General features: G+C 38.4%; 1 protein-coding gene across 4 annotated transcripts; it reads left to right on the top strand.

Annotated features, from left to right (window-relative positions):
* Positions 1–184: 184 nt before the first annotated feature.
* On the top strand, positions 185–23,770 carry l(2)k05819 (transmembrane protein 94-like protein l(2)k05819). Of its 4 annotated transcripts, none has more exons than XM_073977676.1 (10): positions 185–599; positions 671–1,304; positions 1,369–2,086; positions 2,152–2,311; positions 14,683–14,779; positions 14,843–15,614; positions 15,945–17,095; positions 17,161–17,284; positions 22,481–22,730; positions 22,805–23,770. In XM_073977676.1, exons 1-10 carry the CDS (start codon positions 415–417, stop codon positions 22,875–22,877), a joined length of 4,164 nt encoding a protein of 1,387 aa, XP_073833777.1. In that variant the 5' UTR covers positions 185–414; the 3' UTR covers positions 22,878–23,770. The 4 variants fall into 4 exon arrangements, with proteins under 4 accessions (XP_073833777.1, XP_073833774.1, XP_073833778.1 ...); XM_073977677.1 differs by having other exon boundaries at positions 208–599; positions 2,152–2,269; XM_073977673.1 differs by having other exon boundaries at positions 204–599; positions 14,843–17,095.
* The last annotated feature ends 4,180 nt before the right edge of the window (positions 23,771–27,950 follow it).

The raw sequence follows: 27,950 nt of genomic DNA, 5'->3' as shown, positions 1-27,950 counted from the left end.
TGAACTATATCGACTGATCTAGTTCATACGCTCTATTCAATGAATCGTTCAATTGAACTAGTTCGTTCATGAACTATACAACTCTAGCCGACATACCGACATAGTTCATACACTCTTTACAATGAATCATTCGATTGAACTAGATAGCCACTCTGTTTTGTTTTGCTTACTCATTTTTATCTGCCATTCCATCTTGTTTCCTAATTCGTATAGGTTGGAACGTTTTTTAATTTGATAGGAAAAACATTGCTAAGAGTTAGAGAGGTGAAAAAAGTGTTTTCCAAAGAATTTTTGCAAAAATATGATTTAATTTCAATTACAACGAGTTTTATTGGCCCCAAACACTGATAAGGAAATACGAAAAACAAATGTTTGGTATTGGAACATCAGAGGATTGTGTTCGAAGTGCTTAAAATGCATAAAAACCAAAAGACCAGTCAGTCCGCAAGAATGAAGAAGGATGAAGAGAATGACCATGGAACAACACCAAATAACATTAAGCAGGGCTACGGGTTAAGTACAAAAGTAGCTTTAGGACGTTTACACGATGAAATTGAAAAAATTCTCAAGGAATATGAACAAAAGTGGGTAGCGGAGAGGTGAGTAACTGGGAGATTGACATTCTTTTGTCTTGGCCCTAATTAGCACCTTTTTTTCTTGATATTTCTAGTTGGTACCGCAAGATACGATCGGCATTTGTTAAACGATACGACAGTCCCTTAGGATGGTCTTCTATTGCCACCTCAGTTCTGACCACGGTGGCACTGCTTATCGCTCAGTCATATTTTGCAGCGTTATGTTTAGCAGCTATCTTATCATTAGATTTATATGTTGTCATACGTGAGAATAATCTGCGACGAACAGAGGTGTATCGCAAAACACGACTAATACTAGATGATATTCGTTTGGCAGAGGTGGAATTGTGTTCAGATTGGCAACCTTGTAATTATCCTCATAATTGTTGTCCCTTGTCGCCGTGTGTGTCCCTGCAGTGGACCTATAGGGATGGAGTTATAGTAAATTTGCCATGGGCTTTATTGGTGAAGGGTGATTATATTGTGATGCGACCGGGTCACATTACGCCTGGTCCGTGTACTGAATTGAATGGAAAGCGTAGCTTTAATGCTCATGAGATATATGGCGTTACGCATAGTGAGCCGCCACCATTAAAGCCAATTGCCCGTATTCCCTTGCCGGATATGGTTTGTTGCTTAGAATCGACACCGTACTTAAATAATTTAAGGCTAATATTGGAAAATTGCTCAAAACGGCCACCGACAATCTACAATCAGCAGAGATATTTGGTAAAGTAGAAAACTGTTTGAAAATGTGAAGTCCTATTAATGAAAGTATTTCGATTTGTTACAGTTGGTCACAAAATATATACAACAATGGGGTTTTATATGTGCCATTGCTGTTACCTTTTTTGCCGGGGTACTGAGGCTACATGGTTTTGGAATAAATTCCGACAATAATCCCTACCATGAAACATGGATGGATGTAATGATTGATTCACCCGCCTCAGCAGTTATTCCCCTATTGCCATTAATATTTCCTCTTCTGTGGATTTCAATGAATCATTGGGGTGTGGCACGTTTGCAGTGTTTTTTGCGAACTCCCCAGCTTGTTATGGGCAAAGATTCAGAAAAATCCTTTGAAGAAGACGATATGCCTGCATTTGATTATGAAAATATGGCTTTGCATCGTTCGAAAGTATTTCGTAATTGGATGCAGTTGTGGCGTGGTAATAGTGAGCTGTTACCACGTTCGGCAAATTTGGTACAAGTTTTAGGCTCTATAACAGCCCTTTGTTGTGTTGATAAGAAGGGTATATTGTCGTGGCCAAATCCAACTGCCGAAAAGGTATTCTTTCTACACGATACCGAAGAAGATGATATGGAGGAGAAAAGTTGCCAGAGTTCTTTTAATTCGGAAAGTGATGATATTGCCGATAATGCGGTACAGGGTAAAGAAAATGGTGTGGTTGCTGAGGTGCTGGACTTAACACATGATCAACATTGTCCATTTCGTTTGGAATTTGATGATCAAGAGTGGAAGAATCATATAAAATCCCTTAAGCCGTTGGGTGAGCTATTTAAATGAAGTATTTCTTTATATTAGAAAGAAAATAATTATGTGTTTTTGTTACAGGTCTTGCCATCCTCTTAAACACATGTTCACCCTTAACCCATGGACATTATGCCCAATTTTGTGGTCATGTCACAGCCGTGGCCATGCTAGATTCAAATTTAGTTCCTGTCACTAACCGGTATGAGCTCGTAGAGTCCAGTATGAAAAGCTTTTTGCATGGGTATGTTGTTCATTTCTCATTTTTATTTTGTTGTATATTGTCTTTCATTTATTATTTACATATTGGCACTTCTATTCCTAGCACAAGGATTTACTATTTAAAGTTTTCTTTTCGATAAAGGTTTCTTCTACAAAGTATTTCCAGAATTAAAAAAAAATGTTTTTTGGCCTCTCCCCTTCCCAAAAAAGTTACAATTATATTTTGTATTAATATCCAAAAACAAAACAAAAAACTCAAACAACAAAAAACCCCATTTTAAACTTCGTTTCTTCCTCTTTGAATTACTAATACTAATTATACACAAATTAATTGAATTTATCTTCACACTTCTAGTACAAACAATATGGAGAGTAGGTCGATTATTAATTCAAATATTGAGTGATTACAATTCTTCAAAATTCGTGTAAATATCAGTATGGGGTTTGATGTCCTCGACATTCATACATACATATATAAATGTACATATACAAATTTTCAGATTGATCTTTGAAGCATCACATTTTAAGAGGTCTTGTTTCTTCAAAACCAAAAAGTACATCTAAATACATATGTGGTGACAGAAACGTAAATTTACACAAAATATTATTACATCTGCTAGAAGAAATGATAGTTCTCTTCCTAACAAGATCTTCATTAGTTTTTGGAGGTTTTACATATTTTTGGATTTAATTGTAAATTATAAAAAATTTGTTATAAATATCACGAATCAGATCCGCTGTGAAAATCAATGGAATTATTTTACATTTCTCCTTGAATTTCAAATTTTAATGAATGTCGTAAAAATATGTTTTTTTATAAACAAATAATTTAAAAATTTTATAGAGGAGTGTTAAAAAAATTATAAAACTTGTAGACTCTTTCATCTTCTGAAGCAGACCAAAAATAATGCAACAATTTTAAAGTCATCATAAGAATCGACCTTAATAAGCCGAATGTGTCAATGGTAACCTTTTTCTTTTTTAACTTCAAGCACGCCCTAAAATTCAATGTAATTACTTATTTAATTGTTATTGTAAATTTATTCATTTTATTGTAATCTCTTTGGAATAGCAACATTGGATTGATAAAAGAGTTAAACAGGAAATCGTTTTTCTGACAGAGAGATGATCACAGTTCTTGTAGTGTTGTTTCCATTCATTATATATTACATGCATTATATATTTTTCACAGTAGATGTTTGATTTTTTTATTTTTTTTTTCAATATTATTTTTTTTTTTGTAAATATGTAAGTATATGTATGAAGTACACATGTATATTGGAAAACGTAGTTAGAAATTATTAAAAACTCGCAAAAGAAACAGAATTAATGCAGTGTACATTGAGTAAAGTAAGGTCTTGTGGATTTTTTCCCTGATCAGTAGGGAAGCAAAGACTTCTTCAATTTGCTCAGCCTGTGGCTGCAAACTTGGCAGCTGGATTTTATGTTTTAATTTTGTTGACGGACGTTCGTCTTTTTTCGTATGATTTGCATTTCAGCATCCCCAAGTTATTTCACACCTCTGCACAGTGGTCCCACTTGTATGGAAAAGAGTGCCAAAAATAGGTCTAATTGAGCTACCGCCTCCAAATTTTAAACGTAGGTTTATAACAAGCCAAAAATATAGAAAACCATTTTTAGTGGATGTAGGTCCATATTTGGGTATAGCTCCCATAGAAAGGTACCGCCCGATTTGTGGTATTTTGACGATTTTGACCAAATAAACCAACCGATTTGGATGTTATTTTGCATTTTGAGTTCTGAATGAATAAACTACCTCCTTGCAAAAAATATTCAATATAGGTCCACGTTTAGGTATAGCCGCCATATATACACTAGCGGTCATCTGAATAGGTTTGAATTTTTTTCTTTTTATATGTTAAGGTATCTTCTGATGTGTTCGTATTGCAGATCCATACTATTAAGTTTTTGAGAGTCCTATACTATGCCAACATTCCCAAGAAAAAACTTGACGGTGTTGCCACATTTTCGGAAAATATCCCAATTATAATAAAAAATGTACAAAAAAGTGACCAATTTTTGCGATCATCAGAATAGGTTTGAATCAAATAAAATTGAAAAATTGTACTATCCAAGCAAATATTGCGCAGTTTTTTGGTTTAGTTTAGTAAAATGGAACATTCTGATAAATCCTACAACAAATTTGACCCGCTTTATTTGGAACGTGGCTTCAATTCTCAACATTGAAAAGTTACCAAGAACTTTCAGATAAAATCAAAAAATATTCAAACCAAAACGTTTTATAAAGTTGCTTTAAATGACTTTTTGATTTCGTTAGATCTCTTCTGAGCTTCGAAAATTGTCTGAAAGCAAATACCAAGTGTAGCCATATTATTAGGATCGATAAATAGAAAGGTCATTGAAAATAGTTGGTATTTTAGTTCAAGTTTCATTTTTTAACTATCCTTGCAGTACAAATTTATGTGTTACCATGCTCACAAATCCACCATAGTTGACCACATGTATCATAAATGTTCGAAAATTGGTCTGGAAGAATGTTTCTTCGACGACAATAAAGTAGAAAATTGTAATTCAAATTTAACTTAAAGGGGCGTGATATCGCCGACTTTTATAGTGCTGTATAACCTCAGTAGTCCATTCTTTTGTACTTATTCGTGTTTGTTTTATGACTTGTGAACAGATAAAAACTTTTTGACCTGACTATATAGGTATTACAGCACTATAACAGTCGGTGATATCATGCCCATTTGACTTAAATTTGAATTACAATTTTCTACTTTATTGTCGTCGATGAAACATTCTTCCAGACCAATTTTCGAACATTTATGATACATGTGGTCAACTATGGTGGATTTGTGAGCATGATAACACATAAATTTGTACTGCAAGGATAGTTAAAAAATGAAACTTGAACTAAAATACCAACTATTTTCAATGACCTTTCTATTTTATCGATCCTAATAATATGGCTACACTTGGTATTTGCTTTCAGACAATTTTCGAAGCTCAGAAGAGATCTAACGAAATCAAAAAGTCATTTAAAGCAACTTTATAAAATGTTTTGGTTTGAATATTTCTTGATTTTATCTGAAAGTTCTTGGTAACTTTTCAATGTTCAGAATTGAACCCACGTTCCAAATAAAGCGGGTCAAATTTGTTGTAGGATTTATCAGAATGTTCCATTTTACTAAACTAAACCAAAAAACTGCGCAGTATTTGCTTGGATAGTACAATTTTTCAATTTTATTTGATTCAAACCTATTCTGATGATCGCAAAAATTGGTCACTTTTTTGTACATTTTTTATTATAAGTGGGATATTTTCCGAAAATATGGCAACACCGTCAAGTTTTTTCTTGGGAATGTTGGCATAGTATAGGACTCTCAAAAACTTAATAGTATGGATCTGCAATACGAACACATCAGAAGATAACTTAACATAAAAAAGGGAAAAAATTCAAACCTATTCAGATGACCGCTAGTGTATGTACCCTCAGATTTTCGGTATTTTGACAATTTTAGTGAAATTTTCCAACTGATTCGGCTGTAATTTGGCATTTTGAGTGCTGAGTGAACCAAATACCTCCATGCAAAAAATGATCAATATCGGTCTACGTTTAGGTATAGCCCCCATATAAACGTACCTCCCGATTTTCAAAATTTTGAATTTTCTGTTCTGAGTGAGCAAAAAACCTCCTTACCAAAAACGTTCAGTATAGGTCCCATATAAACATACCTCCCAATTTTCGGAATTTTGACGATTTTACGGGCGTGGTGTAATAGAAATAACTTAGCGGGTGGCAGATGGGGGCAGCTGGACTTTTTTTTTATCGTAAAGTAGACACTTTCCCCTGCATTCTAAAAAAAATTTCGAGACTCACAAATGCTAACAACATTAGTAGAACTCAACATAAATTAATAGAAATTATATTAAAAATAGCAGAAAAAGTCATTTATTAAGAATTCATTTTTAATGAAGTTAGAAAAACGAATTATGAATTTGTATTTTCGTAGAAACATTGCCAATGCCTATAAGTTTCATTTTGAAAATTGCACATTTACCTCTCCAATTTTTTTTATAATTTTACTCATAAACTACGAATGCTTTGCGGATGTATTTTTCGTTTTTAAAGCCTCACATACAAATCACAACTTCTTTGACTTAACTTGGCGTATAACCGCTGTAAATTTACAAAAATAAGGCTGGATGTTAAAAATTTGATATGTTTAGAGAATATTTATTTCAATCGCAATAAAATTTGTAGCCATCAATTTTTAGATTTATGTCCACGGGCGGAACCACTGTGCTCTGGCATAATTGCGCTTTTTATCCTCCACCATACTATGGACGGTATAATTATACTTGTCATTCCGTTTGTAAGAAATAGAAAAAAATGTTACCTGTTTATTTATATTTAACAGAAATCATTCCGGTACTGCTGTGTGCACCATTAAAGAGCCAATGCAAAGCGGGAGTATACATGTCATTCTTAATGGAAAAGTAATTTAAAAAAAATTAGAAAACATTTGCTCAAAGCATTTTGGTAATGTGAATATTACAATAGGAAGCAAAAGGGTATTCGGAGGCGCTGTTCCACCTTATTTGTCCAAAATTGATGAACACAGAGCAGAAGAAGGCAGAATAATGTTGAAATGGCAATTGCCAATGCTAAGGATAACGACATAGAAACAACTCATGTAGAAAGCCCTTATATTGATAGTGCTGAAACTAGTTTTGAAACTGAGGCTTCCGGATGCATAGAAGCTCTTAGTAATTGAAGAGTTTAACAATGATTCTGCTGAACACGAGAGGTACCTGCAGCAGAGGTATCAGTACTACCTGCACCCGAGGTAGCAGTAGTAAGTAGGGCCAACATTTTCGGAGACATTATCTGTGCGAACACAAATTCTCCTTTTAATAAAAACGAGTTGTACGTGCTGATGATCAACCTATCATACAAAAATGTATACAACATATCGCAGAAACCATCGGCTGGATCTTTGGAAGCGTTATACCCAAAATGTCCCATAGGTTTTAACGAAAGAGTAGCAGGAATTGTACGCAGGATTTTAACGCAAAAACCCGAAGAAGAAAGGTTATTAGTACTTTCTTTTGGTGCTTTGAAATTGTACAATGTGAACTTTGACCGCGATATATTTAAAAATCCCTTCATCGATTTTTTCTTGCTTTTGGATTTTTCTCAAAAACTTTCCAGGCGTACCGTGCATGACATTCTTTTATAAGGAGGCCATGCAGTCAGTGCATTGTCCCAATTTGAACTTCTTCATTTAAACAAGTAAAAAAGTGTCAGTCGGATTTGCCGACAGATATATACCCTCAGCCAATGTGAAGTGAAACTTTCACCTACGGACAGATCGAATGTATTTCAGGTCTCTTCAGAATTTTGTGGCCCTTTTTGGACATTTGAACTTGCCGAACAAAAATGTGGATTAGGAATTAACTGCACTAAGACACAAATGTTGAACCTTTGTGGTGGAGGTACCCTTAGGGAGGACCGATATGGGCCATTTTAGAAGTTAAACTAAATTTTGATAAAATATTTGGAGATCCAAAGTTTGGACCAAATTGGTTGCCCCATTCAAGTGATATCGTCCTAGCAATTTAGTGACATTTTTTAAATATTGGGGAGAAGTACCGGAAGTGGTGGACCGGTACAGTTCGAGAGTTATTGTGCTCTCCGACCGCCACATATGGTGACATAGGGGGTTTTTACACCTTTTGGACTGTTTTCCCAAGAAATATGTACTTGCCCCTGAAAAAACTTTTACCGTCGTAATGGAGGTAGCGAATGCAAATCGCTTCAACAAAAATGTTGCTGACGTCTTAGCGTTCTAAACCACAATCCACTTAAAAAATCTTTCGATGTGAAAGACATATATACAGTCTACGATGGAAAAAAGCCATCGACTGTAATATGAATGCAACATTGAAAAAATTGATTTCTGGAATAGAAGGAGGACAAATGGGTCGTCTTTGGAAATAAAAAGCTTAAATTTGAACTTCACAAATGCAAAATTGCAATCAAATAGGAGCTCCAAATGGCGAAAATTGTCTAGCAACAACAACAACATCTAATATGCCTGATGATGTTAGCCTAACCAGCTAACGAAACGATCGTCGCATAGTGGTTGATGTGTGTGTGTAGGACTTCGCTAGATATCAATTTTTCAATGTCATCTACTTAGGTCATAAAAAGCTCGATTAATTAAATTAATTAAATCTCACAAATAATGGCCTCCGCCCCTAAAAAGGCAAAAACTAAAAAAAATCAAAGTGATTCGAGAGCAGACCTTAAAGTGAACTTGTCCGAAATTTTGTGTGGGAGGTACCAGAAGGAGTAGACAAATATAGTCCATATTCGAACCTGATCTATATCTGGTAGATATATTAGGATGTGCAAAGTATGGATTTCATCGGTCACTCCCTTCAAGAGTTATCGTGCGCAAAATTTTTCCGAACATTTTTGAACTTTTGTGGGGGAGGTACCTGAAGGAGTGGACCGATATGGCTTATCTTCGAATTTAAACTATGTTTGGACAAAATATTATTGGACCGAATCGGCAGATCCGTTCGAGAGTTATCTTACGCTCCAACCACTACATACGGTGTCATAGGGGTTTTTTGCACCTTTCAGGCTATTTTCTCAGGAAGTATGGACTTGCCCCTGATGAAACTTGTTCCTTCGTATGGGGGGCAGTGAATATAAGTTGCTACAACAAAAATCAAAGCGATTCGAGAGCAGGCCCTAAACTGAACTTTTCCGAAATTTTGTGTGGGAGGTACCTGAAGGAGTGGACCGATTAAGTCCATATTGAATCCTTATCTAAGTCTGGTACACATTTCACGATGTTCAAAGTATTGATCAAATCGGTTACTTCCTTCCAGAGTTATCGTGCGCACAAATTTTCCGAACATTTTCGAACTTTTGTGGGGGAGGTACCGGAAGGAGTGGACCGATATAGTCCATCTTAGAACTTAAACTAAGTTTGGACAAAATATTACGAAAGCCAAATTTTGGATCGAATCGGTTGATCCGTTCGAGAGTTATCGTGCGCTCCAGCCCGCCAGACAGACGGACGGACATTGCTCAATCGACTCCAAATTGTCTGAAACACATTTGGTCCAAACATACTTAGGGTCTAAAATCTAAAATCGACTCCAAATTATCTGAAACACATTTGGTCCAAACATACTTAGGGTCTAAAACCATTATTTCGATGAGGCACATTTTCATCGTGTCAAAGTGTATATACCATCCTTAGCCTACAGGCTGAGGGTATAAAAATGTGAACTTTGGCTGCGATATATTTAAAAAGCTCTCCCGCGATTTTTTTATTTTCTCATCTATGATCATTGTAGTTTCAGAATCTGCAAAAACTTCCCAGGTGTAAGCACCTTTTATTTAAAGTTAGTTCAACCGCAATGGTAATACAGCACTTTTCGCTTACCTGCACATTGAAAAATTGCAGAAATGTTTGTGCACGGATGTAAAAAACGGTGTTATCTTAAACAAATTTGAGATAAAATAGCATATTTTTTCCAAACAAGCAAAAAAAAAATGAAATTCGACAGGTAACGCCAAAATGCAGCTAAAAACAATGCAGTTAAGTAAAAACTACTGTATATATTTTTTATCAGCATAAAATTATAAGTCGATATAACCGTGTCCGTGTGTATGTTGGAATCTAGATACAGTTCGTAATATTTAAGATAGAGCTCTATAACTTGGTACAAAAAGTTTCAATTACTCGTAGGATGTTTGGTATTGAACGTGGGCTATATCGGTCCACGATTTGATATAGTCCTCATACCTCCATATGTTCGGTATTTTCAAGGCTATGGCCTAAAAACTTTACACCAGAAATTTGTATCGGTCCACGTCTTTATATAGCCTCCATAGGACGGTCCTGCCCGGAATTTTGAAGGTTTTAGCGTCATTATCAAACCGAAAACGATGATATTTGGTTTGATGGGGGTATAAAAAACTCCAGAAAAGAATTATCAGTATAGGTCCACATTTTCATATGCAGGTATGTGATGGAAAATGATTCGACTCTATTTCCCATATATCGAAATCGTATATTTCGAATTTTGGTGAATATTTTATTTAAATTAAAAATGGACTTTAAAAATACTAATCAAATAAAGATCTTTTGGGAAGTAAAACTATATATGTACATATATCATCAAAGGCACCACGAATATATCCCATTTCATCACATACCTGATAACCTCCATAGATTTTCACCATTTTAAAGGTTATGGCCTCAATATCCAACCGAAATGGCTGAAATTTGGCATTAGTCTTCATTGGGGCTTCCAAACTTTCTCCAGAAATTTGTCAGTATAGGTCCACGTTTTGACCTAGATCATGAAGATCTCTCCTGACGTGCCCGAATGGGGGAGCCTGTTCACTATATCGTGTAGGAGATGCTCACGGCGGTAATACCCTAATTGATGCTGCATCAACACCATCTTGCTGTGCGGATGTAACGGAAAAATCTTCGTCTCTTCATAAAGGTGGTCTATTGGGCACCATGTTGCAAGCTTCAGGGCGATATTCTTTCTGTCTTACTTTCTTATTTGACCCATTCCTCTCTATTTGTTGCTCTATTTTCCCAATTTTCAATACCAAGTTTTTCGATCTCGTCTTCCACTTGTTTACCCCATCGTAGACTTTGCCTTTCAGATCAGCATGTTCCGCCATACCGCCCGTATTATACGCGTTTTTGGCCGGTCAACGCTCTTTATTCAAGCAGGTTTGAATATTCTTCCACTACGTAGTGGTAACATTTGTAAACCACACTGGCGCCGCATAGCTTATCGATTTGTAAGAGGTCAATAAGCTTTCCTTGTCTGTCTAAACATGATATCGAAGGTTACTTCCAACGTTTTGGTGTAATTTGTAGTCGGAATCAGGACACCATCGTCCAATATGTTCAGATGGAGCCTAATTTCATTCATCCAGGTGGTGATCATTGCATATTCCTCAGGTGAAAGAACGGCACTAAGTCAGATATGTAGACATTTAACCTATCACATACATATGCCATCGACGATAGAACCCGTCGCCAAGATCGTACAATCATTCGCATACGGAAAGGTAGAAGTTGAACAGTTCCGGAGATATCTTCTCTCCTTGGGGAACTCCCTGTTGCACTTTACGGATCTTATACTTCTTATTTCTGAATTCCACAACTTGCGACCGCCGTGTACACATTCAGTTGATTATACAACGTTTCAAACTCGGGTTGGTGGAAGGAAGTCTTCTTATGTACTCGAATACCTTGGCATGGATGACGGAATCGAAGGCCTCGAATAGATCAAGAGCCACCACACGGCCTGTTCTGGTTCAGTCCTCGACATATATTGTTGTGGTACTATGCTTTTTCCGGAATTCATGCTGATCTTGGGTAACTGAGAAACAGCTTCTCATCATGGTGCCTCTAGAATCTGCGCTACTGGCTACAGGATGGATATAGGCCTGTACGATTCGCGTCTGCTAGCATCCTGCCACAACCCTGGTGTTTTTCACAGTGGCTGATTGGTCGCCCGGCATGTTCTGGGGCCCTAATATAATTTCTAATTTACCCCCTTTAATGCACACAGCTGCAATTTTAAGATTTTTATACCCTCAGCCTTTAGGCTAAAGAGGGTATTTACACTTTGATACGACCAAAAATGTGCCTCATCGAAATAATGGTTTTAGACCCCAAGTATGTTTGTACGATATCCGTTTCAGACAATTTTGAGTAGATCTAGCAATGTCCGTCCGTCTGTCTGTCTGGCTGGTTCCCACGATAACTCTCGAACGGATCAATCGATTCGGTTCAAATGTTGGGTATCGAAATATTTTGTCCAGATTCGATTTAAGTTCGAAGATGGGCCATATAGGTCCACTCCTTCAGGTACCTCCCCCACAAATGTTCAAAAATTGTCGCAAAACTTGTGCGCACGATAACTCTTGTAGGGAATAATAAATTAATAATAATAATTTGTAATTTCTACCAAACTTAGATGAGGTTCCAATATGGACTCAATCGGTCCACTCCTTCGGGTACCTCCCACACTAATTTCGGAAAAGTTCAGTTTAGGACCTGGTCTCGAATCGCTTTGATTTTTGTTTACGCAAGTTGTATTCGCTGTCCTCTATACGACGCTGTAAGTTTCATTAGGGGCAAGTCCATACTTCCTGAGAAAATAGCCTGAATGTTACAAAAAACCCTATGACACCGTGTGTAGTAGTTGGAGCGCAAGATAACTCTCGAACGGATCTGCCGATTCGGTCCAAAATTTGGCTTTCGTAATATTTTGTCCAAACTTAGTTCAAGTCCAAAAATGTATTATATCGGTCCACTCCTTCCGGTACCTCGCCCACAAAAGTTCAAAAATGTTCGGAAAATTTCTGCGTACGATAACTCTTGAAGGGAGTAACCGATTTGGTCCATACTTTGCACATTATGAAATTTCTACCAGACTTAGATGAGGTTCCAATATGGACTCAATCGGTAAACTCCTTCGAGTACCTCCCACACAAAATGTCGGAAAAGTTCAGTTTAGGACCTGCTCTCGAATCGCCTTGGTTTTGTTGCAACATCTTGTATTCACTGTCCCCTATACGAAGGTACAAGTTTCCTCAGGGGCAAGTCCATACTTCCTGAAAAAATTGCCTGAAAAACAAACCCTATGACACCATGTTTATGGGTGGAAGCGCAAGATAATTCTCGAACGGAAATGCCGATTCCGGCCAAAATTTGGCCTTCATAATATTGTTTCCAAACTTACATTAAGTTCGTAGATGATCCATATCGGTCCACTCCTTCAGGTACCTACCCCACAAAAGTTCAAAAATATTCGGAAAAATTGTGCGCACGATATCTCTTGATGGGAGTGACCGATTTGGTCCATACTTTACACATTCTCATAATATCTACCAGATATAGATCAGGTTCGAATATGAACTATATTTGTCCACTCCATCCCGTACCTCCCACACAAAATTTTTTGATAAGTTCACTTTAAGACCTGCTATTGAATCACTTTGATTTTTGTTGAAGCAACTTACATTCGCTGCCTCAATTACGATGGTAAAAGTTGTTTCAGGGGCAAGTCCATACTTCTTGAGAAAACAGCCCGAAGAGTGTAAAAACCCCCTATGGCACCCCCATGGTCTATGTCGGTCCATACCTTTAAGTACCTTTTCCGCAACATTTTTTAACTTTAACCCTAGTCAACATTGTTGTCGGTTCATACGACTAAAATTTTGAAACCCCCTAAATCAGGGGCGAGCTTCTTTGCTTTTTTGTATAGTGAGGGCGCCCACTGAGTTGTTTTTGCATTTGCTTCTCTCCCTCACGTACAGTGTAAGTGTACATAAACAAACGATGAATATCATGTGGTTGTTGTTTTTTTCACCCATGCATAGGCATATGCTTTAGTATTGATGGAAATATTGTGGTCGACACTGCCCTAAATACATAAGTTTTTTTGTGAAAAAAGAGTTTCAATTTGCACAGGCAGAGGGTATATCTCTGTCGGCAAAGCCGACTGATACTTTTTTACTTGTTACCAAACGTTTAGATCCAATTTGACACCCTTCTTGCAAAATGTTTAAATAAAATTCAACGTTTTGGTATGGCACCCTATAACGTTTACTCTAGATTGTATATAATTTATCTTTCCATACTCTTTCTGGACAACGGTGATATCATTTCTTGTCAATGATAATAATCTGATATTTGTAACATAATGGCAAGGTAAAATCACTTGTCCTTTTTAACGTAAGATCAAGCCCATAAACTCTGATATATGCGGCAAAATATAGCGGTACTGCATGATTTAACGCATGTCTTATATTTTCCATGGGCTCTCCTGGTGAAGGTTAAAAAATTTGTCAATCTGAATTTAATTCCGTTCTTTGCATAAGTTAATTATTTGTTAAAAACACATTTCGATTTTTTCATTGTCCTTAACTCTTCTGTGACTTTCATAAACTTCAACATTACAACCTCTGATACTGACTTACAGAGGACACTTTATTTTTTGTTGCTATTTTTTTTATAAAGTTTTTCCACCAGTTAATCAACCAAAACACACACACACAACCATGAATTCGTGCACATTAATTGGCATCACATCTTTTTTTCTTTTTTTTCTTTTTTTATACAACATACCTACCTAGTCCATAGTCCTTAGTGTTGATTTCTAAATTCACAATCACTTATATTTTTAATCTCAAAACATTTGTATTCTGTCGAATTTTTTGGATTTTCTTCTTGTAACAAAAAGCTTTATGCATTCAGTTTTCTATTTGAAATAAACAATAATGGAAATAAAAACTAATCATTCCCTTTTTGTTTCTCTAAACAACTCCCACATAAACTTATTTAGACGATGCCTTTGCGAATTGGCTAAGCAAATAGGTTTTACAGATCATGCCACCGATTGTTTTAGTTTGGAGGGTCAACTGGCCACCTATAGGCATTTGGTAAGTATGATAAGTATGATATCCATATCTTTATTTAGTTTAACTAAATGCTGTATCATTCAGCAACCTGATGTTGTACGCCGTGATATACGTTTTGCCCGCCAACTGCAGTTATCCTCCAAGGTCAAGGTTCCTTTCCCCCATTCCTTATCGGTGGTGATGCGTGAAAATCCCGGTGGTTATTTGTCCCTCTTCACCCAGGGTACTGCCGACATAATTCTGGATTGTTGTGATGATTTTTGGAATGGTGTGGATCTACGCCCCCTTTCACCACAAGATCGCAAACGTGCTTTGGATTTCTACCAACGCAGTGCCCTAACAGCCTACTGTACAGCCTTTGCCTATCGCCCACTAAGACATGGCATCAATGGAGCCCTAAGTGGAGGGCCAAACAATGATGGTAGCATCGCCTATTTGGAATTGCCGCCGGAATCTAAGATTCGCATGCAACATGTTGATAAAATGCATTGTGATTTTGAGGGTGGCCATGGTAAGCTGAGTCACAGTATCAGCACTGATTCCCTGCTGTTTTCGGAGAGCAAAGAGGAAGACATTACCGATGTGGAGGGTTGTTTTGAGATGCAGTGTCATCAGGTATTCATAGGCATGGTGACAATGCAGTATCAGGCTCAGACAGATATAGTACAGTTAGTGGAACGTCTGGAACGGGCCTGTATACGGTTTGTCCATTTCAGTAAAGAGAACGAATTGCGGTCCCGTGTTTTCTCAGAGAAAATGGGTCTGGAATCCGGTTGGAATTGTCACATTTCATTGTTGAGTGAATCGGATGAGAAAGCGGCAGCAGCAGCAACGCAGCAGTCACCCAGAATTGCGGGTAAAACAGATCTCACTACCACAACTACTACTTCGACCAATCCCATTACCCCGAGTTCTCATGCTAACACAAATATCATCACAGCCCATAAAACCAACACCACCACAACCTCGACCTCTTGTTCTACTAATAAAAATCGTATTAATCCAACCATTATCGCCACGTCAGCCATTACTACCAATTCCACATCCAATAACCGCTCATCAGTTGCATCTCAGGATGCAAATGACTTCATAACAACTTCAAATGCCACAACCACCGCCATTATAACAACAACAACTTCAGCAACATCTGACATTCATGATAATTCCATTGCAAATAATGTTTTAGGTACAACCACCACCGATGATGAAACGTCCGATTTGAATTGTCTGCTGCCTCCGGTAACGAATTTAGAGTCTTCCAAAACATTGAGCTCCTCAGCTCCCGGTGCCATATCAGATCACGATTGTACATTACTAAATGCCACCAATGCAAACCATGAAACCTATTCCAATGCCAGCCTGGCTGGTTCAAGGGAATCCATCAATGATCCTCGTCGTCAATCACAAGATTCGGCATTAGATGAAAATTGTCGTTCCATTAGCATTCTAACCGAGAGCACAGAGCAGAGTGCTCCAGTACATTTTGATATGTCAAATCGTGCCAAGTTGCCACGAGGCATTGAAAATATACGACCCCATTTGGAAAAGGTTGACAATGTGCCGCTACAAGTTTCCCTCTTCACAGACTGTTCCGCAGAGGCTACACGACAAATGTTGGAAATAATGCAATCCTATGGAGAAATTGTGGTTTGTTTGGGTTCGTCAGCCAGTAACTCGAATGCGGAAATATTTCTACAGGCCGATTGTAGTATAGGCGTGGAACCACTTTACCCACAAGTATGCCAAGACATTGAAGCCTATACCGAGGCAAATATTGTCAACAATAAACTAAGAGCGAAGTCAGTAAAACATTCAACGGCGGCAGCAGAAATTTTGCAGGACGAACAATATGCTGCTGAAGAATTGCTGGAAACAGGACAATATGGTGGTTGTTCGAGCAATGCTCGTCCCATGCAGGCGCCAGGCAATACCATTTCACCCATTTATATAAGTCGTATGCTTAACTCACTGCCATGTTCGATATCGGTGAAACGTGAGGATCCTCTATCACTGGTGGCCATTATTGAGTTGTCACGCCGCTTCTCCTCGGGCCTTTGGAATTGTATACAATTTTGGGCTTGCTGTGCAGGTTCATTGTCATTAATTAACATGTTGTGTGCTTGTTTGAGCCTTCGACCCATCCTTACGCCACTTATGGTTATTTATTTAATGTCAATACCAGTTCCATTGATATCATTATCGCTGGCCCACATTGATTTGGATCCGAAAATTATGAATCGTGCTACAGGGAAAAAACAAACTGAATATGATTCACGGGTATTTGGTTTTGTTCTGTGGTGTTATGGATGTAAATTTCTGGCGCCGGTTCTAGTAGTGGTGAGTAACTAATATAAGAGAGCAAAGTTTTGACATAAAAAAAAAATTGTTTTATTATTTTTTAGATTTTATCTTATTGTGCATTTATGGATCATCCTTTTGAAATTATGGATATTGAAGAGGACGATAAACATATCAATTTGGAAATAGCCCGGATATTTGGAATGTTGGGTGTTTTATTGCATTTTGGTATGTATATAAATCAAAAATTGTTTAGATTGAGTAGCATTTTGGGAGAGAAATGTTGAAATTGTACCAAATGGACAATTTGAAGTCGATTTAACCCTGTTCGTCTATCTGACGAACAATAACTCTGGAACAGATCAACCGATTTAATCCAAATTTATCGTATTATTTTGCATAACTTAGAATATGTGACATATCAGTGCACTCCTTTGGGTGCCTCCACCAGAAAAGCTCTAAATTTTTCGCTAAAATTGTGGTCCACTCCTTCGATTATCTCCCATTTTGCATTTTAAGGACATGTCTTCGATGGGTTTGATTTTTTTGAAGTCTATACTTCTTGAGATAAAGATCCTAAGGGTTTAAAAGCCCTGCCGGCACCAACTAACTTGACTGATGAACGCGTTAACTTAGGAAATGAGTATCCGATTAGGCTGACAATTTTTTCCAAACGTAGATCTATATTGAACAAAACCTACGGGTACCACCCTGAAAAAGTTTAAAAAATCCGAAAGAACAGTTTGAGGATCGTTTTGAAATTTTAACCGAAGGTATTCATTGACACCAAGGTCAGTCTTCCTGGCATAAATATGTCTTGGATCATGGTTTTTTTGTGAGAAATCCTTCAAAGTCATCATATTAATCGAGAGGCATCCCCCGCTCGGGCAAGCCAGAGAGATCTTCATGATTCAAGCAGAGAGGTCCAAATGACAGCCTCTAGATCAAGTAGGTTGAAATAGTATTCATACTGATTCAGTTGCAATTAGAGAATATAGTTGATGTGTACTATCACCAGATCAACCATTACCCGTGGCAGCAGAAGAACGACAGTTGTCTCGGGCAGAATTGATAGCACAATGCCAAAAATATGCTTCTCCCTTAAAACTATAAAATATAGCTCAGAGCAACAAAGTCGGGAACCCCTCGATCAACTGGAAAGACTTGTTCCAGAAGAGTAGAACCAAGGTATACCTCGAGGAGATGTTACTCAATCGGCCAAGTATACTAGAAAAAAGAGATCATGCACTCACATGCGCAATATGCAGCAATCCCAATTCCAGCTGGTCCTTTATCAACACATGCTGCTAATAAACTTCAGAAGCGGAATACCAGAGGAACATTGACTAACGATGAAGAATCCAAGGAGAATCCAACCGATACAAAGCACTACAAACGCGATATATCTTCGCAAATTCGTGGGGAATTTGAATTCTTATAAGAGGTTTCATCAGAACTAAACTCTGGTACATTCGAAAGAACTTACTCTCATGCTCCATGTTAGGTGGTTAACATCTTCCTTCTAGACCCTGTAGATTATCAAGCCAAATCCTCTAAAGAAGCTATGGCGACAAGAAAAATAGTGGAGAAAACGAAACCTACTCTCAAATTCTGCTCCGAAGCCGAACCCAGAAAGGAATGACGAAGGTTAGAGAACATATCCCTAAAGCAAGCGACAAACGTGGTGTATTTTAGCAAGTTCGTGGGACGAATTTGAATTCTGATAAGAGGATTTCTTCATCAGACCTAAACTCAGGTACATGAGAAAATTCGTAAGAACGTGCCCTCATCGTGCACCTTGTTGCGAGCTTCAGGTGGTTAAGATTTTCCTCCCGACCCTGTAGCTGCTCAAGCCGAAGTCCCTAAAGAAGCTGCCGTGACAAGCAAAAAAGTGGAGAACTACTGTCAAGTTATTTTCAAATACGAATCCAACCCAAAAAAGGAATGAAGAAGACTACAGAATCTACCCCTAAACCAAACGACATCAGCAGAGGTGATCAGTTGACGTAGGGTTCTGTTTCTATGCCCGACTCAAACACGGAAGGCAATGGTAATGCGGAGGGAAAATCGGTTCTGGGAACTTCCGCAGGCTGTAAGGAAGTCAAAGAGGTTTTGACTACTATGAAACCATTATCTTCCGAGAAGACAAACAAAGCTCCGCTGCAAATAACTATGAAACGTGTTCGTTCTTCAAAAGGCCCTCAGCCTTCGCCCAAGAAGACGATTGTTGCTCAGGCAGTCAACCCATCAACCACCTACGCAGCTGCCCTTGAGCAGTAAGTCATAGGGCGTGGAAAACGACGCAAAAAACCCCGGGCCCAATGATGTTGATGACCTTCGAGTGGCAATCATTGACAGCAAATAACTATGAAACGTGTTCGTTCTTCAAAAGGCTCTCAGCCTTCGCCCAAGAAGACGATTGTTTCTCAGGCAGTCAACCCATCAACCACCTATGTAGCTGCCCTTGAGCAGTAAGTCATAGGGCGTGGAAAACGACGCAAAAAATCCCGGGCCCAATGATGTTGATGACCTTCGAGTGGCAATCATTGACAGAGCTAACCCCAACGTAAGAATCAGCTCGCCATATACCTGCTGGTCGAATACCCGAAGTAAGATCAAACTTCCCACCAGATGCGACGGGATTAGCAAATGAGCGTGATGAGTTTCGTCGTGCCAACCCCAGTGACCCCAGAATCAGGGAGATGACACTGGAAGTTAGCAGGTTGGTCGATGAGCATAAGCGGAACAAGTCATTAAATCATCTGAAGAGTTGCAATATTGGAGACGGAATAAATAGATTGTGGGCAACGGTTAAGTCACTTTCAAACCCTAGAAAGAAGGAAAACATTACCGCAGTCATGTTTGGCGACGTTGCGCTGACTGATACGAAGAGATGCGCAAGTTATTTCAGTCGACAGTTTGTCGAGCACCCCGTTAGTGGCAGGGCGAATAGAGAGGAGTACTACATCGCATTAGATCCTGCCGAGGAGGAACCACCACAATTTACAATGGATGATGTTGCGAATGGCATCGGGAGCGCTAAGTCATCCAAGGCGTTGGGCCATGATGGAATCTGCATGGTAATGATGAAACAGTTGGATGTGACGGGAGTCGAGTGTCTCACAAAAGTTCTAAATTTATCGCTAGCCACCCACATCGTTTCCGAAGTCTGGAAAATGGGCAGGATGGTCCCGCTACTGAAGACAGGCAAGGATGAAAGCAAAGGTGAATTCTGCATAACGATTTCGCCTTGGTCGCCTGGGCAAAGATCCTTGAGGCTTTAGTCCTTCCCAGCGTTAGAAATAGCTATCCAGTTGCCGATTATCAGCATGGGTTCCGTAAAAAGCACAGCACGACAAGAGCGCTGAACGTCATCTCCACACATATCAGTCGAGGACTCAACCAGAGCAAACCGTATGACTTAGCAGTGATGGTAGCATACACTTAGGCACTCCACGCTGTTTGTGGACATTGAACAGACAACCCTACTGCCAAGTTTGAAACGTTGGATTATCAAGGTGGAGTTCAGGAACAAGAAGTCCAAATCCCTTAGAGTGAAACAGGGAGTTCCCCAAGATGGGGTGATATCTCCGGAACAGTTTACCTCTCCTGTTTTCCTCCCCTACAGACGGCATTGAGATCGTAACGTATACGATCTTGGCGTCGGGTACCTTCCCCGATGATTTTGTGAAAGGCTGAACTCCTATTTGACCGATCTTACCACTTTTTTCACGCGATGAATAGTCAAATATCCGTCACTAAATCTACGGTCTCTCTGTTCACCACATGGATGGCACAGGTGAGAACAGAGTTGCATGTCATGGTCAATGGTAGCAGAATTCCGATCACAAACTACACCAAAATTCTAGTTGTCACATTCCACAGGATGTTCACGTTGTCCGCACATGCCGCAGCTATCTGCAGATAATGAAATTTTGTTGACCACATATAACGCGATATGTCGGTGTGTGATATGCTATGCGGCGCCAGTTTGGTTCGTGATTGTAAATGCAACGTGTTGGGAAGATATTGCCAGAATGCTGCCCTGAGAACAGCAACGGGGTACTTCCTCATGTCTCCAGTGGACCATCTACATGATGAGGAAAATATTCTTTCAGTACAGCAACACAATGGCATGCTTTCGTTGCAATACTTGCTCGGGTGTTACCGTGAGAGCCATCCCAATCACCATCTGGTGGGTAGGCCCGACACACCCAGACACATCAAGGAGGATATCCACGCTCTAGAGGAAGAGATCCCACGATACAGTAGAGGACCCTAGATCAACAGGCATGTTTAAATAGCATTCACTCGGACGCATTTGCTAAGGCCATAAACAAATATAGTGTGAATCAAGTCCTCGGAGTACATCGCCCATTTATCGCAGCTAAGAAAGATATTGCAGTCGCCTACGCTTGGGATATTGCAGTCGTCTAAATTCCTATTGGGCGGGAATCGATCGCACCGTGCAAAACATCTGCCCAGCAAGCGGCGTGGGCCAGCACGACGCACTGCACTTATTCAACTGCCCTGCCAAACCTACACATCTAACTCCAGTGGATCTGTGGTTACATCCTATCGAAGAAGCCACTTTCCTGGAACTGGAGATAGACCCAAAGCCAGAACCAGGAGAATAACGAACACACGAACATACAACCATAGTGTTTCGGCCAGCGGCTACCAACCCACGTATGCTTCTACCTAAGTTTCATAACAAGTGACTGCTCACCTAAAGTGAGAGATTAGATACGAAAAGGGAATTAGAAGTCAACAAAATAAATGTTACACTGATGTTGCTGTCTACTCACTGCGTTTACATGGACCTAACTTTCTCACTGGGAGGAGCGAGGCCCCTTTACTCTCTACTCTTAAGCTGGCGAACGGCAACCGATTAAGTTTGCAAATGTCGCCGACAAGATCTAAGAGTTGTGTGAAGGCATGGTGGAGAGATAAAAATTTCCCAATTTTTCATACAACATGCCACCGGGGAACTGGCAAGCCCCTGCTGATAAATACACATCTAGCCAATACCACGAAACGACATAGATAACATTGACTATAATGTACCAACGCTCTGCGACTTTAGAACTCCCAATTGCTAAACTCCCCAAAAACTAACAAGATTAGAACTACATGACTAAAGTCATAAACGTCGGTGATACTCCGGAATCCATGCAACCAGTCTTGGACGAAGCCGCCGTAACTGCATTCTGAAGTGTCAGAATGATTTCTGCTATACAAAAATGCGTTGAGACCCAAAAGAAATTCCAAAAAAGTTTTGGTAAAGCAAATTCTACATACGGTATAAACCTGAATGTCACACTTCAATTTTCGCTTCCGTTCCATTTCGACCTATAACCCTGGACCCAATAGCGATGAATTACTACAAATATTTCTTTCTTGTTTTTTATTTTCACCCCTTAGTTACTGTATCAGCTTCCTTTGTACATCGTGACCATTCTCTGTGGCAAAAGAATCCATTTCGTAATAGTATTTGGGCACTGAGTTGTTGCAGTATTCTCGTCTTCCACAGCCTGGTGAGTGTGGCACAAATTCTTCTCGATGAAGAATTGCGAGATAATGCGGCCGATGCTTGGCCCGCAATCGTTTTTATATTCTGTGGCATACTGATAAGTCTGATTGTATCGGAGATTTGTAAATGGCAAGAAATTAAGTAAGTTTAATAAGACCTCTTTAAGGACCACTTAGATGTGTCATATGTTATTTTGCTTTCCTTTTCCATTGCAGAGTTAACACAAGATATCAACGACGTGCTCGTTTAGATTTCGGTACCAAATTGGGTATGAATTCGCCTTTCTAAAACCCAAGGCAATGGATATGGCGAATAAAAACAACAACAAAAATAACTATAAAAGACTTCCTTAACAAGCAAAAACAAAAAAATGTTTGTTTTTTTATAAATCTGCATTCAATGTATTGCAAATTGAGAAATTAGGAGCAAAGATGTGTGAACTAGTAAAGGTAGGATATTTTGGTATTTTTTGCAATTCAATATTGAAAGTGTAAAAAAGATTTTACTCAAAGTTTGATTAATTTCTTAGACCACATAATGTTCATGGTTTGCGACTAGCTACAAGTCGATCTCTAATACAATTTATAAAACCATAACAGAGTCAGTTGACATAATTTTGAAACTGGGCATATGAAAATTGAAAATAAATAAATAAATAAAATCATATACCGCGAATGTCCATCCTTTATATAATTTGCATTTCTTGCTACAACTCCACTTTTGGCCAAATAATTTTACTTTTCTTCCCCATTTTAGTCTAGAATGTTTACAAGTTTATAAGTTTAAATTGAAAAGAAATAATACGTATTTATGTCCGATTTTATAGAATTAACAAATCACAAAACTAATTTAAAATCCATTCTAAATTATAAAAACAAAATTTGTATAACCCCATAAGAATACATATTTTTAGAATGTAGTACACAAGAAAAAAGTATATAGACTTAGAACATATGCATCATCTTAACTTATCATAATCGTCATTCTAAACGATGGCGTATTTGACATTTATAAATGTCATAACTGTGTTTTATTCATTTGTACTTACAATTTTTTTCCTTTTTGTTATTTATACAAAATAATAGTTTTTTTATTAATATTAAGTAAATTGTATATATGTGAAAAAGGAATTTTATTTCTTCATTTTTTTAAATAAATGTATGTATTATGTAAAATACAAAGTGTTTCGGTATTTTTAATTGAACAAACTAAAGCAGTGTTGACCCTGAAGAAAGCAGAGATAAACATGTGAATATTTTGTCACACGCAATTAATTATGCCAGCTACAAAACAAAAAAAAAACAAATCAATATATGAGCTAGGCTGCAAGTTTGCTAGGGTAAGCTCGCGGTGCCAAGGTTACGTCACAGAAAATTTGTTTGAATCAGTGACCTGAGTAAAGGAAACACACATTGTTTTGAATCTGTTTCTGTTTATTGGCTTCGAGATAGATCGTATATATAAACGAAAATGGTTAGCTTGTCTTGGGGAAGTCCGGCGAATCGGTAGCAGACCGGGTACGGAACTCCTTTGTCCTGACGACGGAAGCGGCGAAGGAGACACGCTTCAAATCGTGACTAGGCTGCTCCACGGGTGCTGTTTGGGCTCTGTTCAGGCGTCCTAAGCGGTCCGAACCGGTTTCGTCGTTCGGCCGACGATAAGCGGCGTAAGGTACACGCTAGTCGGGTACACGAACGTCTTCCTAGGCGGAGAACGTCCGTCCGGGCTGTTGTCACGGGTAAGCGGCGTACAACAACACGCTTATAAAGGAGGTCCCCACAGAGGTCGGAGCTTGTGAGTGCCTAACGCGTCTGTCCGAGTCGCGAATGCCGAGTCTGCACTAGTCGGCGTGTGAAACACGTTTTCTACGTCGAAACTACGTAGTCGGGGACCGGAGGCTAGCGAAACACGCTTATCCGAGGCAAAACAAGCAGCCTGCGATAAGAGCAAACAAAACACGCGCCCACGAAGACTGCGATAAGCGGCAAACGAAACACGCTTATCCGAGGCGCAAGCACGAAGACTGCGATAAGCGGCAAATGAAACACGCTTATACGAAGCGAAATCCCGAGGTCTGCGATAAGCGGCGAATGAAACACGCTTATCCGAGGCAAAACAAGCAGCCTGCGATAAGCGCAAACGAAACACGCTTATCCGAGGAACAAACACGAAGACTGCGATAAGCGATATACGAAACTCGCTAATCCGAAGCACTTTAACACTAAGTCATCTATAAGCGGCAACCGAAACACGCATTCACGTTTGTCCGCGTAGTTAGTACTGATTTTCCACTAAGCACTCTCCTCACCAGTTTTCTTAATATTCCTCGGGGGGTTCTTCACTTGCACGGGGCGTGTGGGTTGCACTAAATACTTCCTTGAACTGTCCCTCTTCAGTGTCAACCACTCCCTTTTATAGCGATGTCAGCAACACTCACTATCCTACTGCAAATATCTCCATTCGATTGCCTTTGCACAGGTGCATTGTTGTTGCTTTCGTCGTTTTCGATGGTCGCACAGTGGCCTAACTGTATGTTGTTTTGATGAATTTTTGGCGTAAACAACAAGGAGGGCCACTCAGTCAGGCGGGAAAAAATGCAACGAGGTGCATTCAATAATTCATGGCAATATGTTACTAAATTATGGTTGGTAATTCATTTGAATAATTCAAAAATTAAAAGGTTACAAAAATAATAACAATTGCAACTCAGGAAAATAATAATAAAAAATGGAAAAAGGAAAAATAAGTGAAAAAAATAAAAGAAAACAAAACATTAAGGGAAATAAAAAACAATAATGAAGGCCGCATGTCAGCTCCGGGTATTGTTTAGCGGAAACGAGCCTGCGACTTCCGCCGTCACAATACTTTAATTAAAGAGTAATAATAAGTCTGTCTGGTTACTTTACCAGCAAGAACTTTCGCAGAGAGTAAGGGGTTTTTATTCTCTTTTGCTAGAAAATTGTAAAAAGTAAACAGACACCTTCCCAGTAAAAACCAGCAAGCAATCAGCTGGCTTGCCAAAACAGAACAATTTGTCAGCCAATAAAGGAAGTTAACACGTTGTATTTTATTAAAAATAAAGAAGAAAATGAAACAATAAAATTGTTTTTAATTTTCACAAACATAAATCAACAAAAAACTAAAAACAGATGATTGACTGGTTTCAGGAAGAAGAAGAATTGCTAATGCTTGCTAGAAGAAATTTGTCCAGCTAGAATTTGCAAACTCACAGTGAAAGAACTGTCAAAATGTCTCTCTCGAATCGCTCTCTTTTGCTGGTTTTTTGTGTTAACAGACGACTTCCAGCAACAATTGGTACAAGTTGTTACAAATTTCAGGGTAATCAGACACACCTAATATACAATTGTTTAACTGAAAAAATTTAATTTGTAATTTAATTTGCCGCAGTAAAAGTGGTAATCTACCTAAGCAATACGATTAAGGAGTAAGAGAAATGCGGGAAAGTTCAGTTTGAAAGAAAGGACATTATTCTTCAGCAGTGATAAGTGAACCTGCATATTTCCGATGCGAAGAGGGACTTAGGATGTTCAATTAGCAAAGATAATGGTAGTGATTTGGATTGAGCGAAATACAAGCGAAAGACAATTTGGAGTCGATTGAGCAATGTCCGTCCGTCTGTCTGTCTGGAGCGCACGATAACTCTCGAACGGATCAACCGATTCGATCCAAAATTTGGCTTTCGTAATATTTTGTCCAAACTTATGGGTCGATTCCGTATTGCGACGCGAGTCGTGTCGTGTTGCCAGTTGCGATTTTTCCATTACGTATGGCAAAAGTCGCCCGACGACGTCAAATTCTGTCGCCATAAAGTTCATTTTCCGGCGACAACAAATTAGCTGTCGCCGTGCATTTTTGCAAACGAATAAAAACGAAAAAATGAAACGTAGATCACATTTTCATTTATTTTAAGTGAATTTATTTAATATTATACACGTTTTTTGGCTTTTCAGTACTTATATTGGTAAAAATTACTACAAAACAGCAATTTGAAATGCTGCTTGAAAAAATGGAAGACCACCGAAACGTAGCTCGTGGAGTCAGACTTTTTGGCGAAACTAAAGCCAATTTTGATGAGGTGTGGAAGGATGTAGTGGAGCAATTAAATAGTTGTGTGCGTACACCAGATGAATGGCACAGAGTATGTACTCATTTTAAATCTAAACTAAAGAAAAAATGTCTCAAAGTAAGAAGAACATTACAGCTACAGGAGGTGGACCATCACAAGAAATATCTTTGTCGTCGATGCAGCAAGCGGTAGCAGACTTACTGCAAATTAATATGGTTTCAAATCTATGGAATTGAAGAGACATGCGATCTATGGAATTGAAGAGACATGGGATGATAATAACAGTGAATTTGGACAATCTGCTAAGGTAGAAAATGAAAAACCTCAAAATGAAGTAGAAATTGACAACGTACTTGCCAACCAAACGTTTAAACTAAAAACTTTTCTATTCAGATATAAATGGCGAACATCTTCCTTTGGTCCGTCAATGCATCCGACAACGCCCGGGAAATTTGTTTTTGAATAAAAATAATTTTTATTTTGACGCTTTTCCTCCTCTGTTAATTTGGAAACAATCCAAATTGTACACAGTTTTTCCTCTATTAACTCCAGAACCTCGCTTAATGCCTTTGACAATGTGGGTTGAGCCATCCCGAGGTTAAAGTCACTGCCATGAGATTTTTGAAAGCTTCATTCTGCAAAAAAACCTTCAAGCAGCACACACTTTAAGTTGTGGCTGTATTGCTGTTGATCTGTGGGTTTTTGGAGTATTTTTTAATGCCTTCGCCACGTTTTTGTTCAATACGTTCTCATATCGACATCATTAAAGTTTTTCCAAATATTATTTTTGGTAAGAATATTAGCATGTCTTGACTACAAGTTTTGATATATAAATGATTATAATTTTGTTTTTAAAATATTATTTTTGAGAATTTACAAAATATTTAAAAAGTGGCGAAGCCTCCCCACCCATGGGGTAGCTTCGCCATTAACATAGGACATATATCAACGCACTCTAAAACTTGCATTTACCATACTTCCTCCTCAAATATCAACATTATGCATAAAAGGAACATGTTTTCTATTTAATAATCAAAAATGATTAAAAAATTTACAAATAGGAACATATTCTAGCCGTTAATTGAAGTAGGTTCCTTGAATTTAGGCATAAAAATGAAATTTTTGCCAAATTAGGTAGGTTTAGCACAATATTTGATTTAAACTTCACATTATAGCGTGCTATATCAATAGCATAAACAATTTAAGTTAAACATAGTTCATAATATGAATATATTGACATTTATAATTACTTATTCACGCAAATTATTTGGATT

The sequence above is a fragment of the Musca autumnalis genome, unplaced genomic scaffold (assembly GCF_047663935.1).
Source record: "Musca autumnalis isolate F117 unplaced genomic scaffold, ASM4766393v1 scaffold_3, whole genome shotgun sequence".
NCBI lineage: Eukaryota > Metazoa > Arthropoda > Insecta > Diptera > Muscidae > Musca > Musca autumnalis.
Note: the sequence above shows the minus strand (reverse complement) of the source record. Positions and strands in the feature narration are given on the sequence as shown.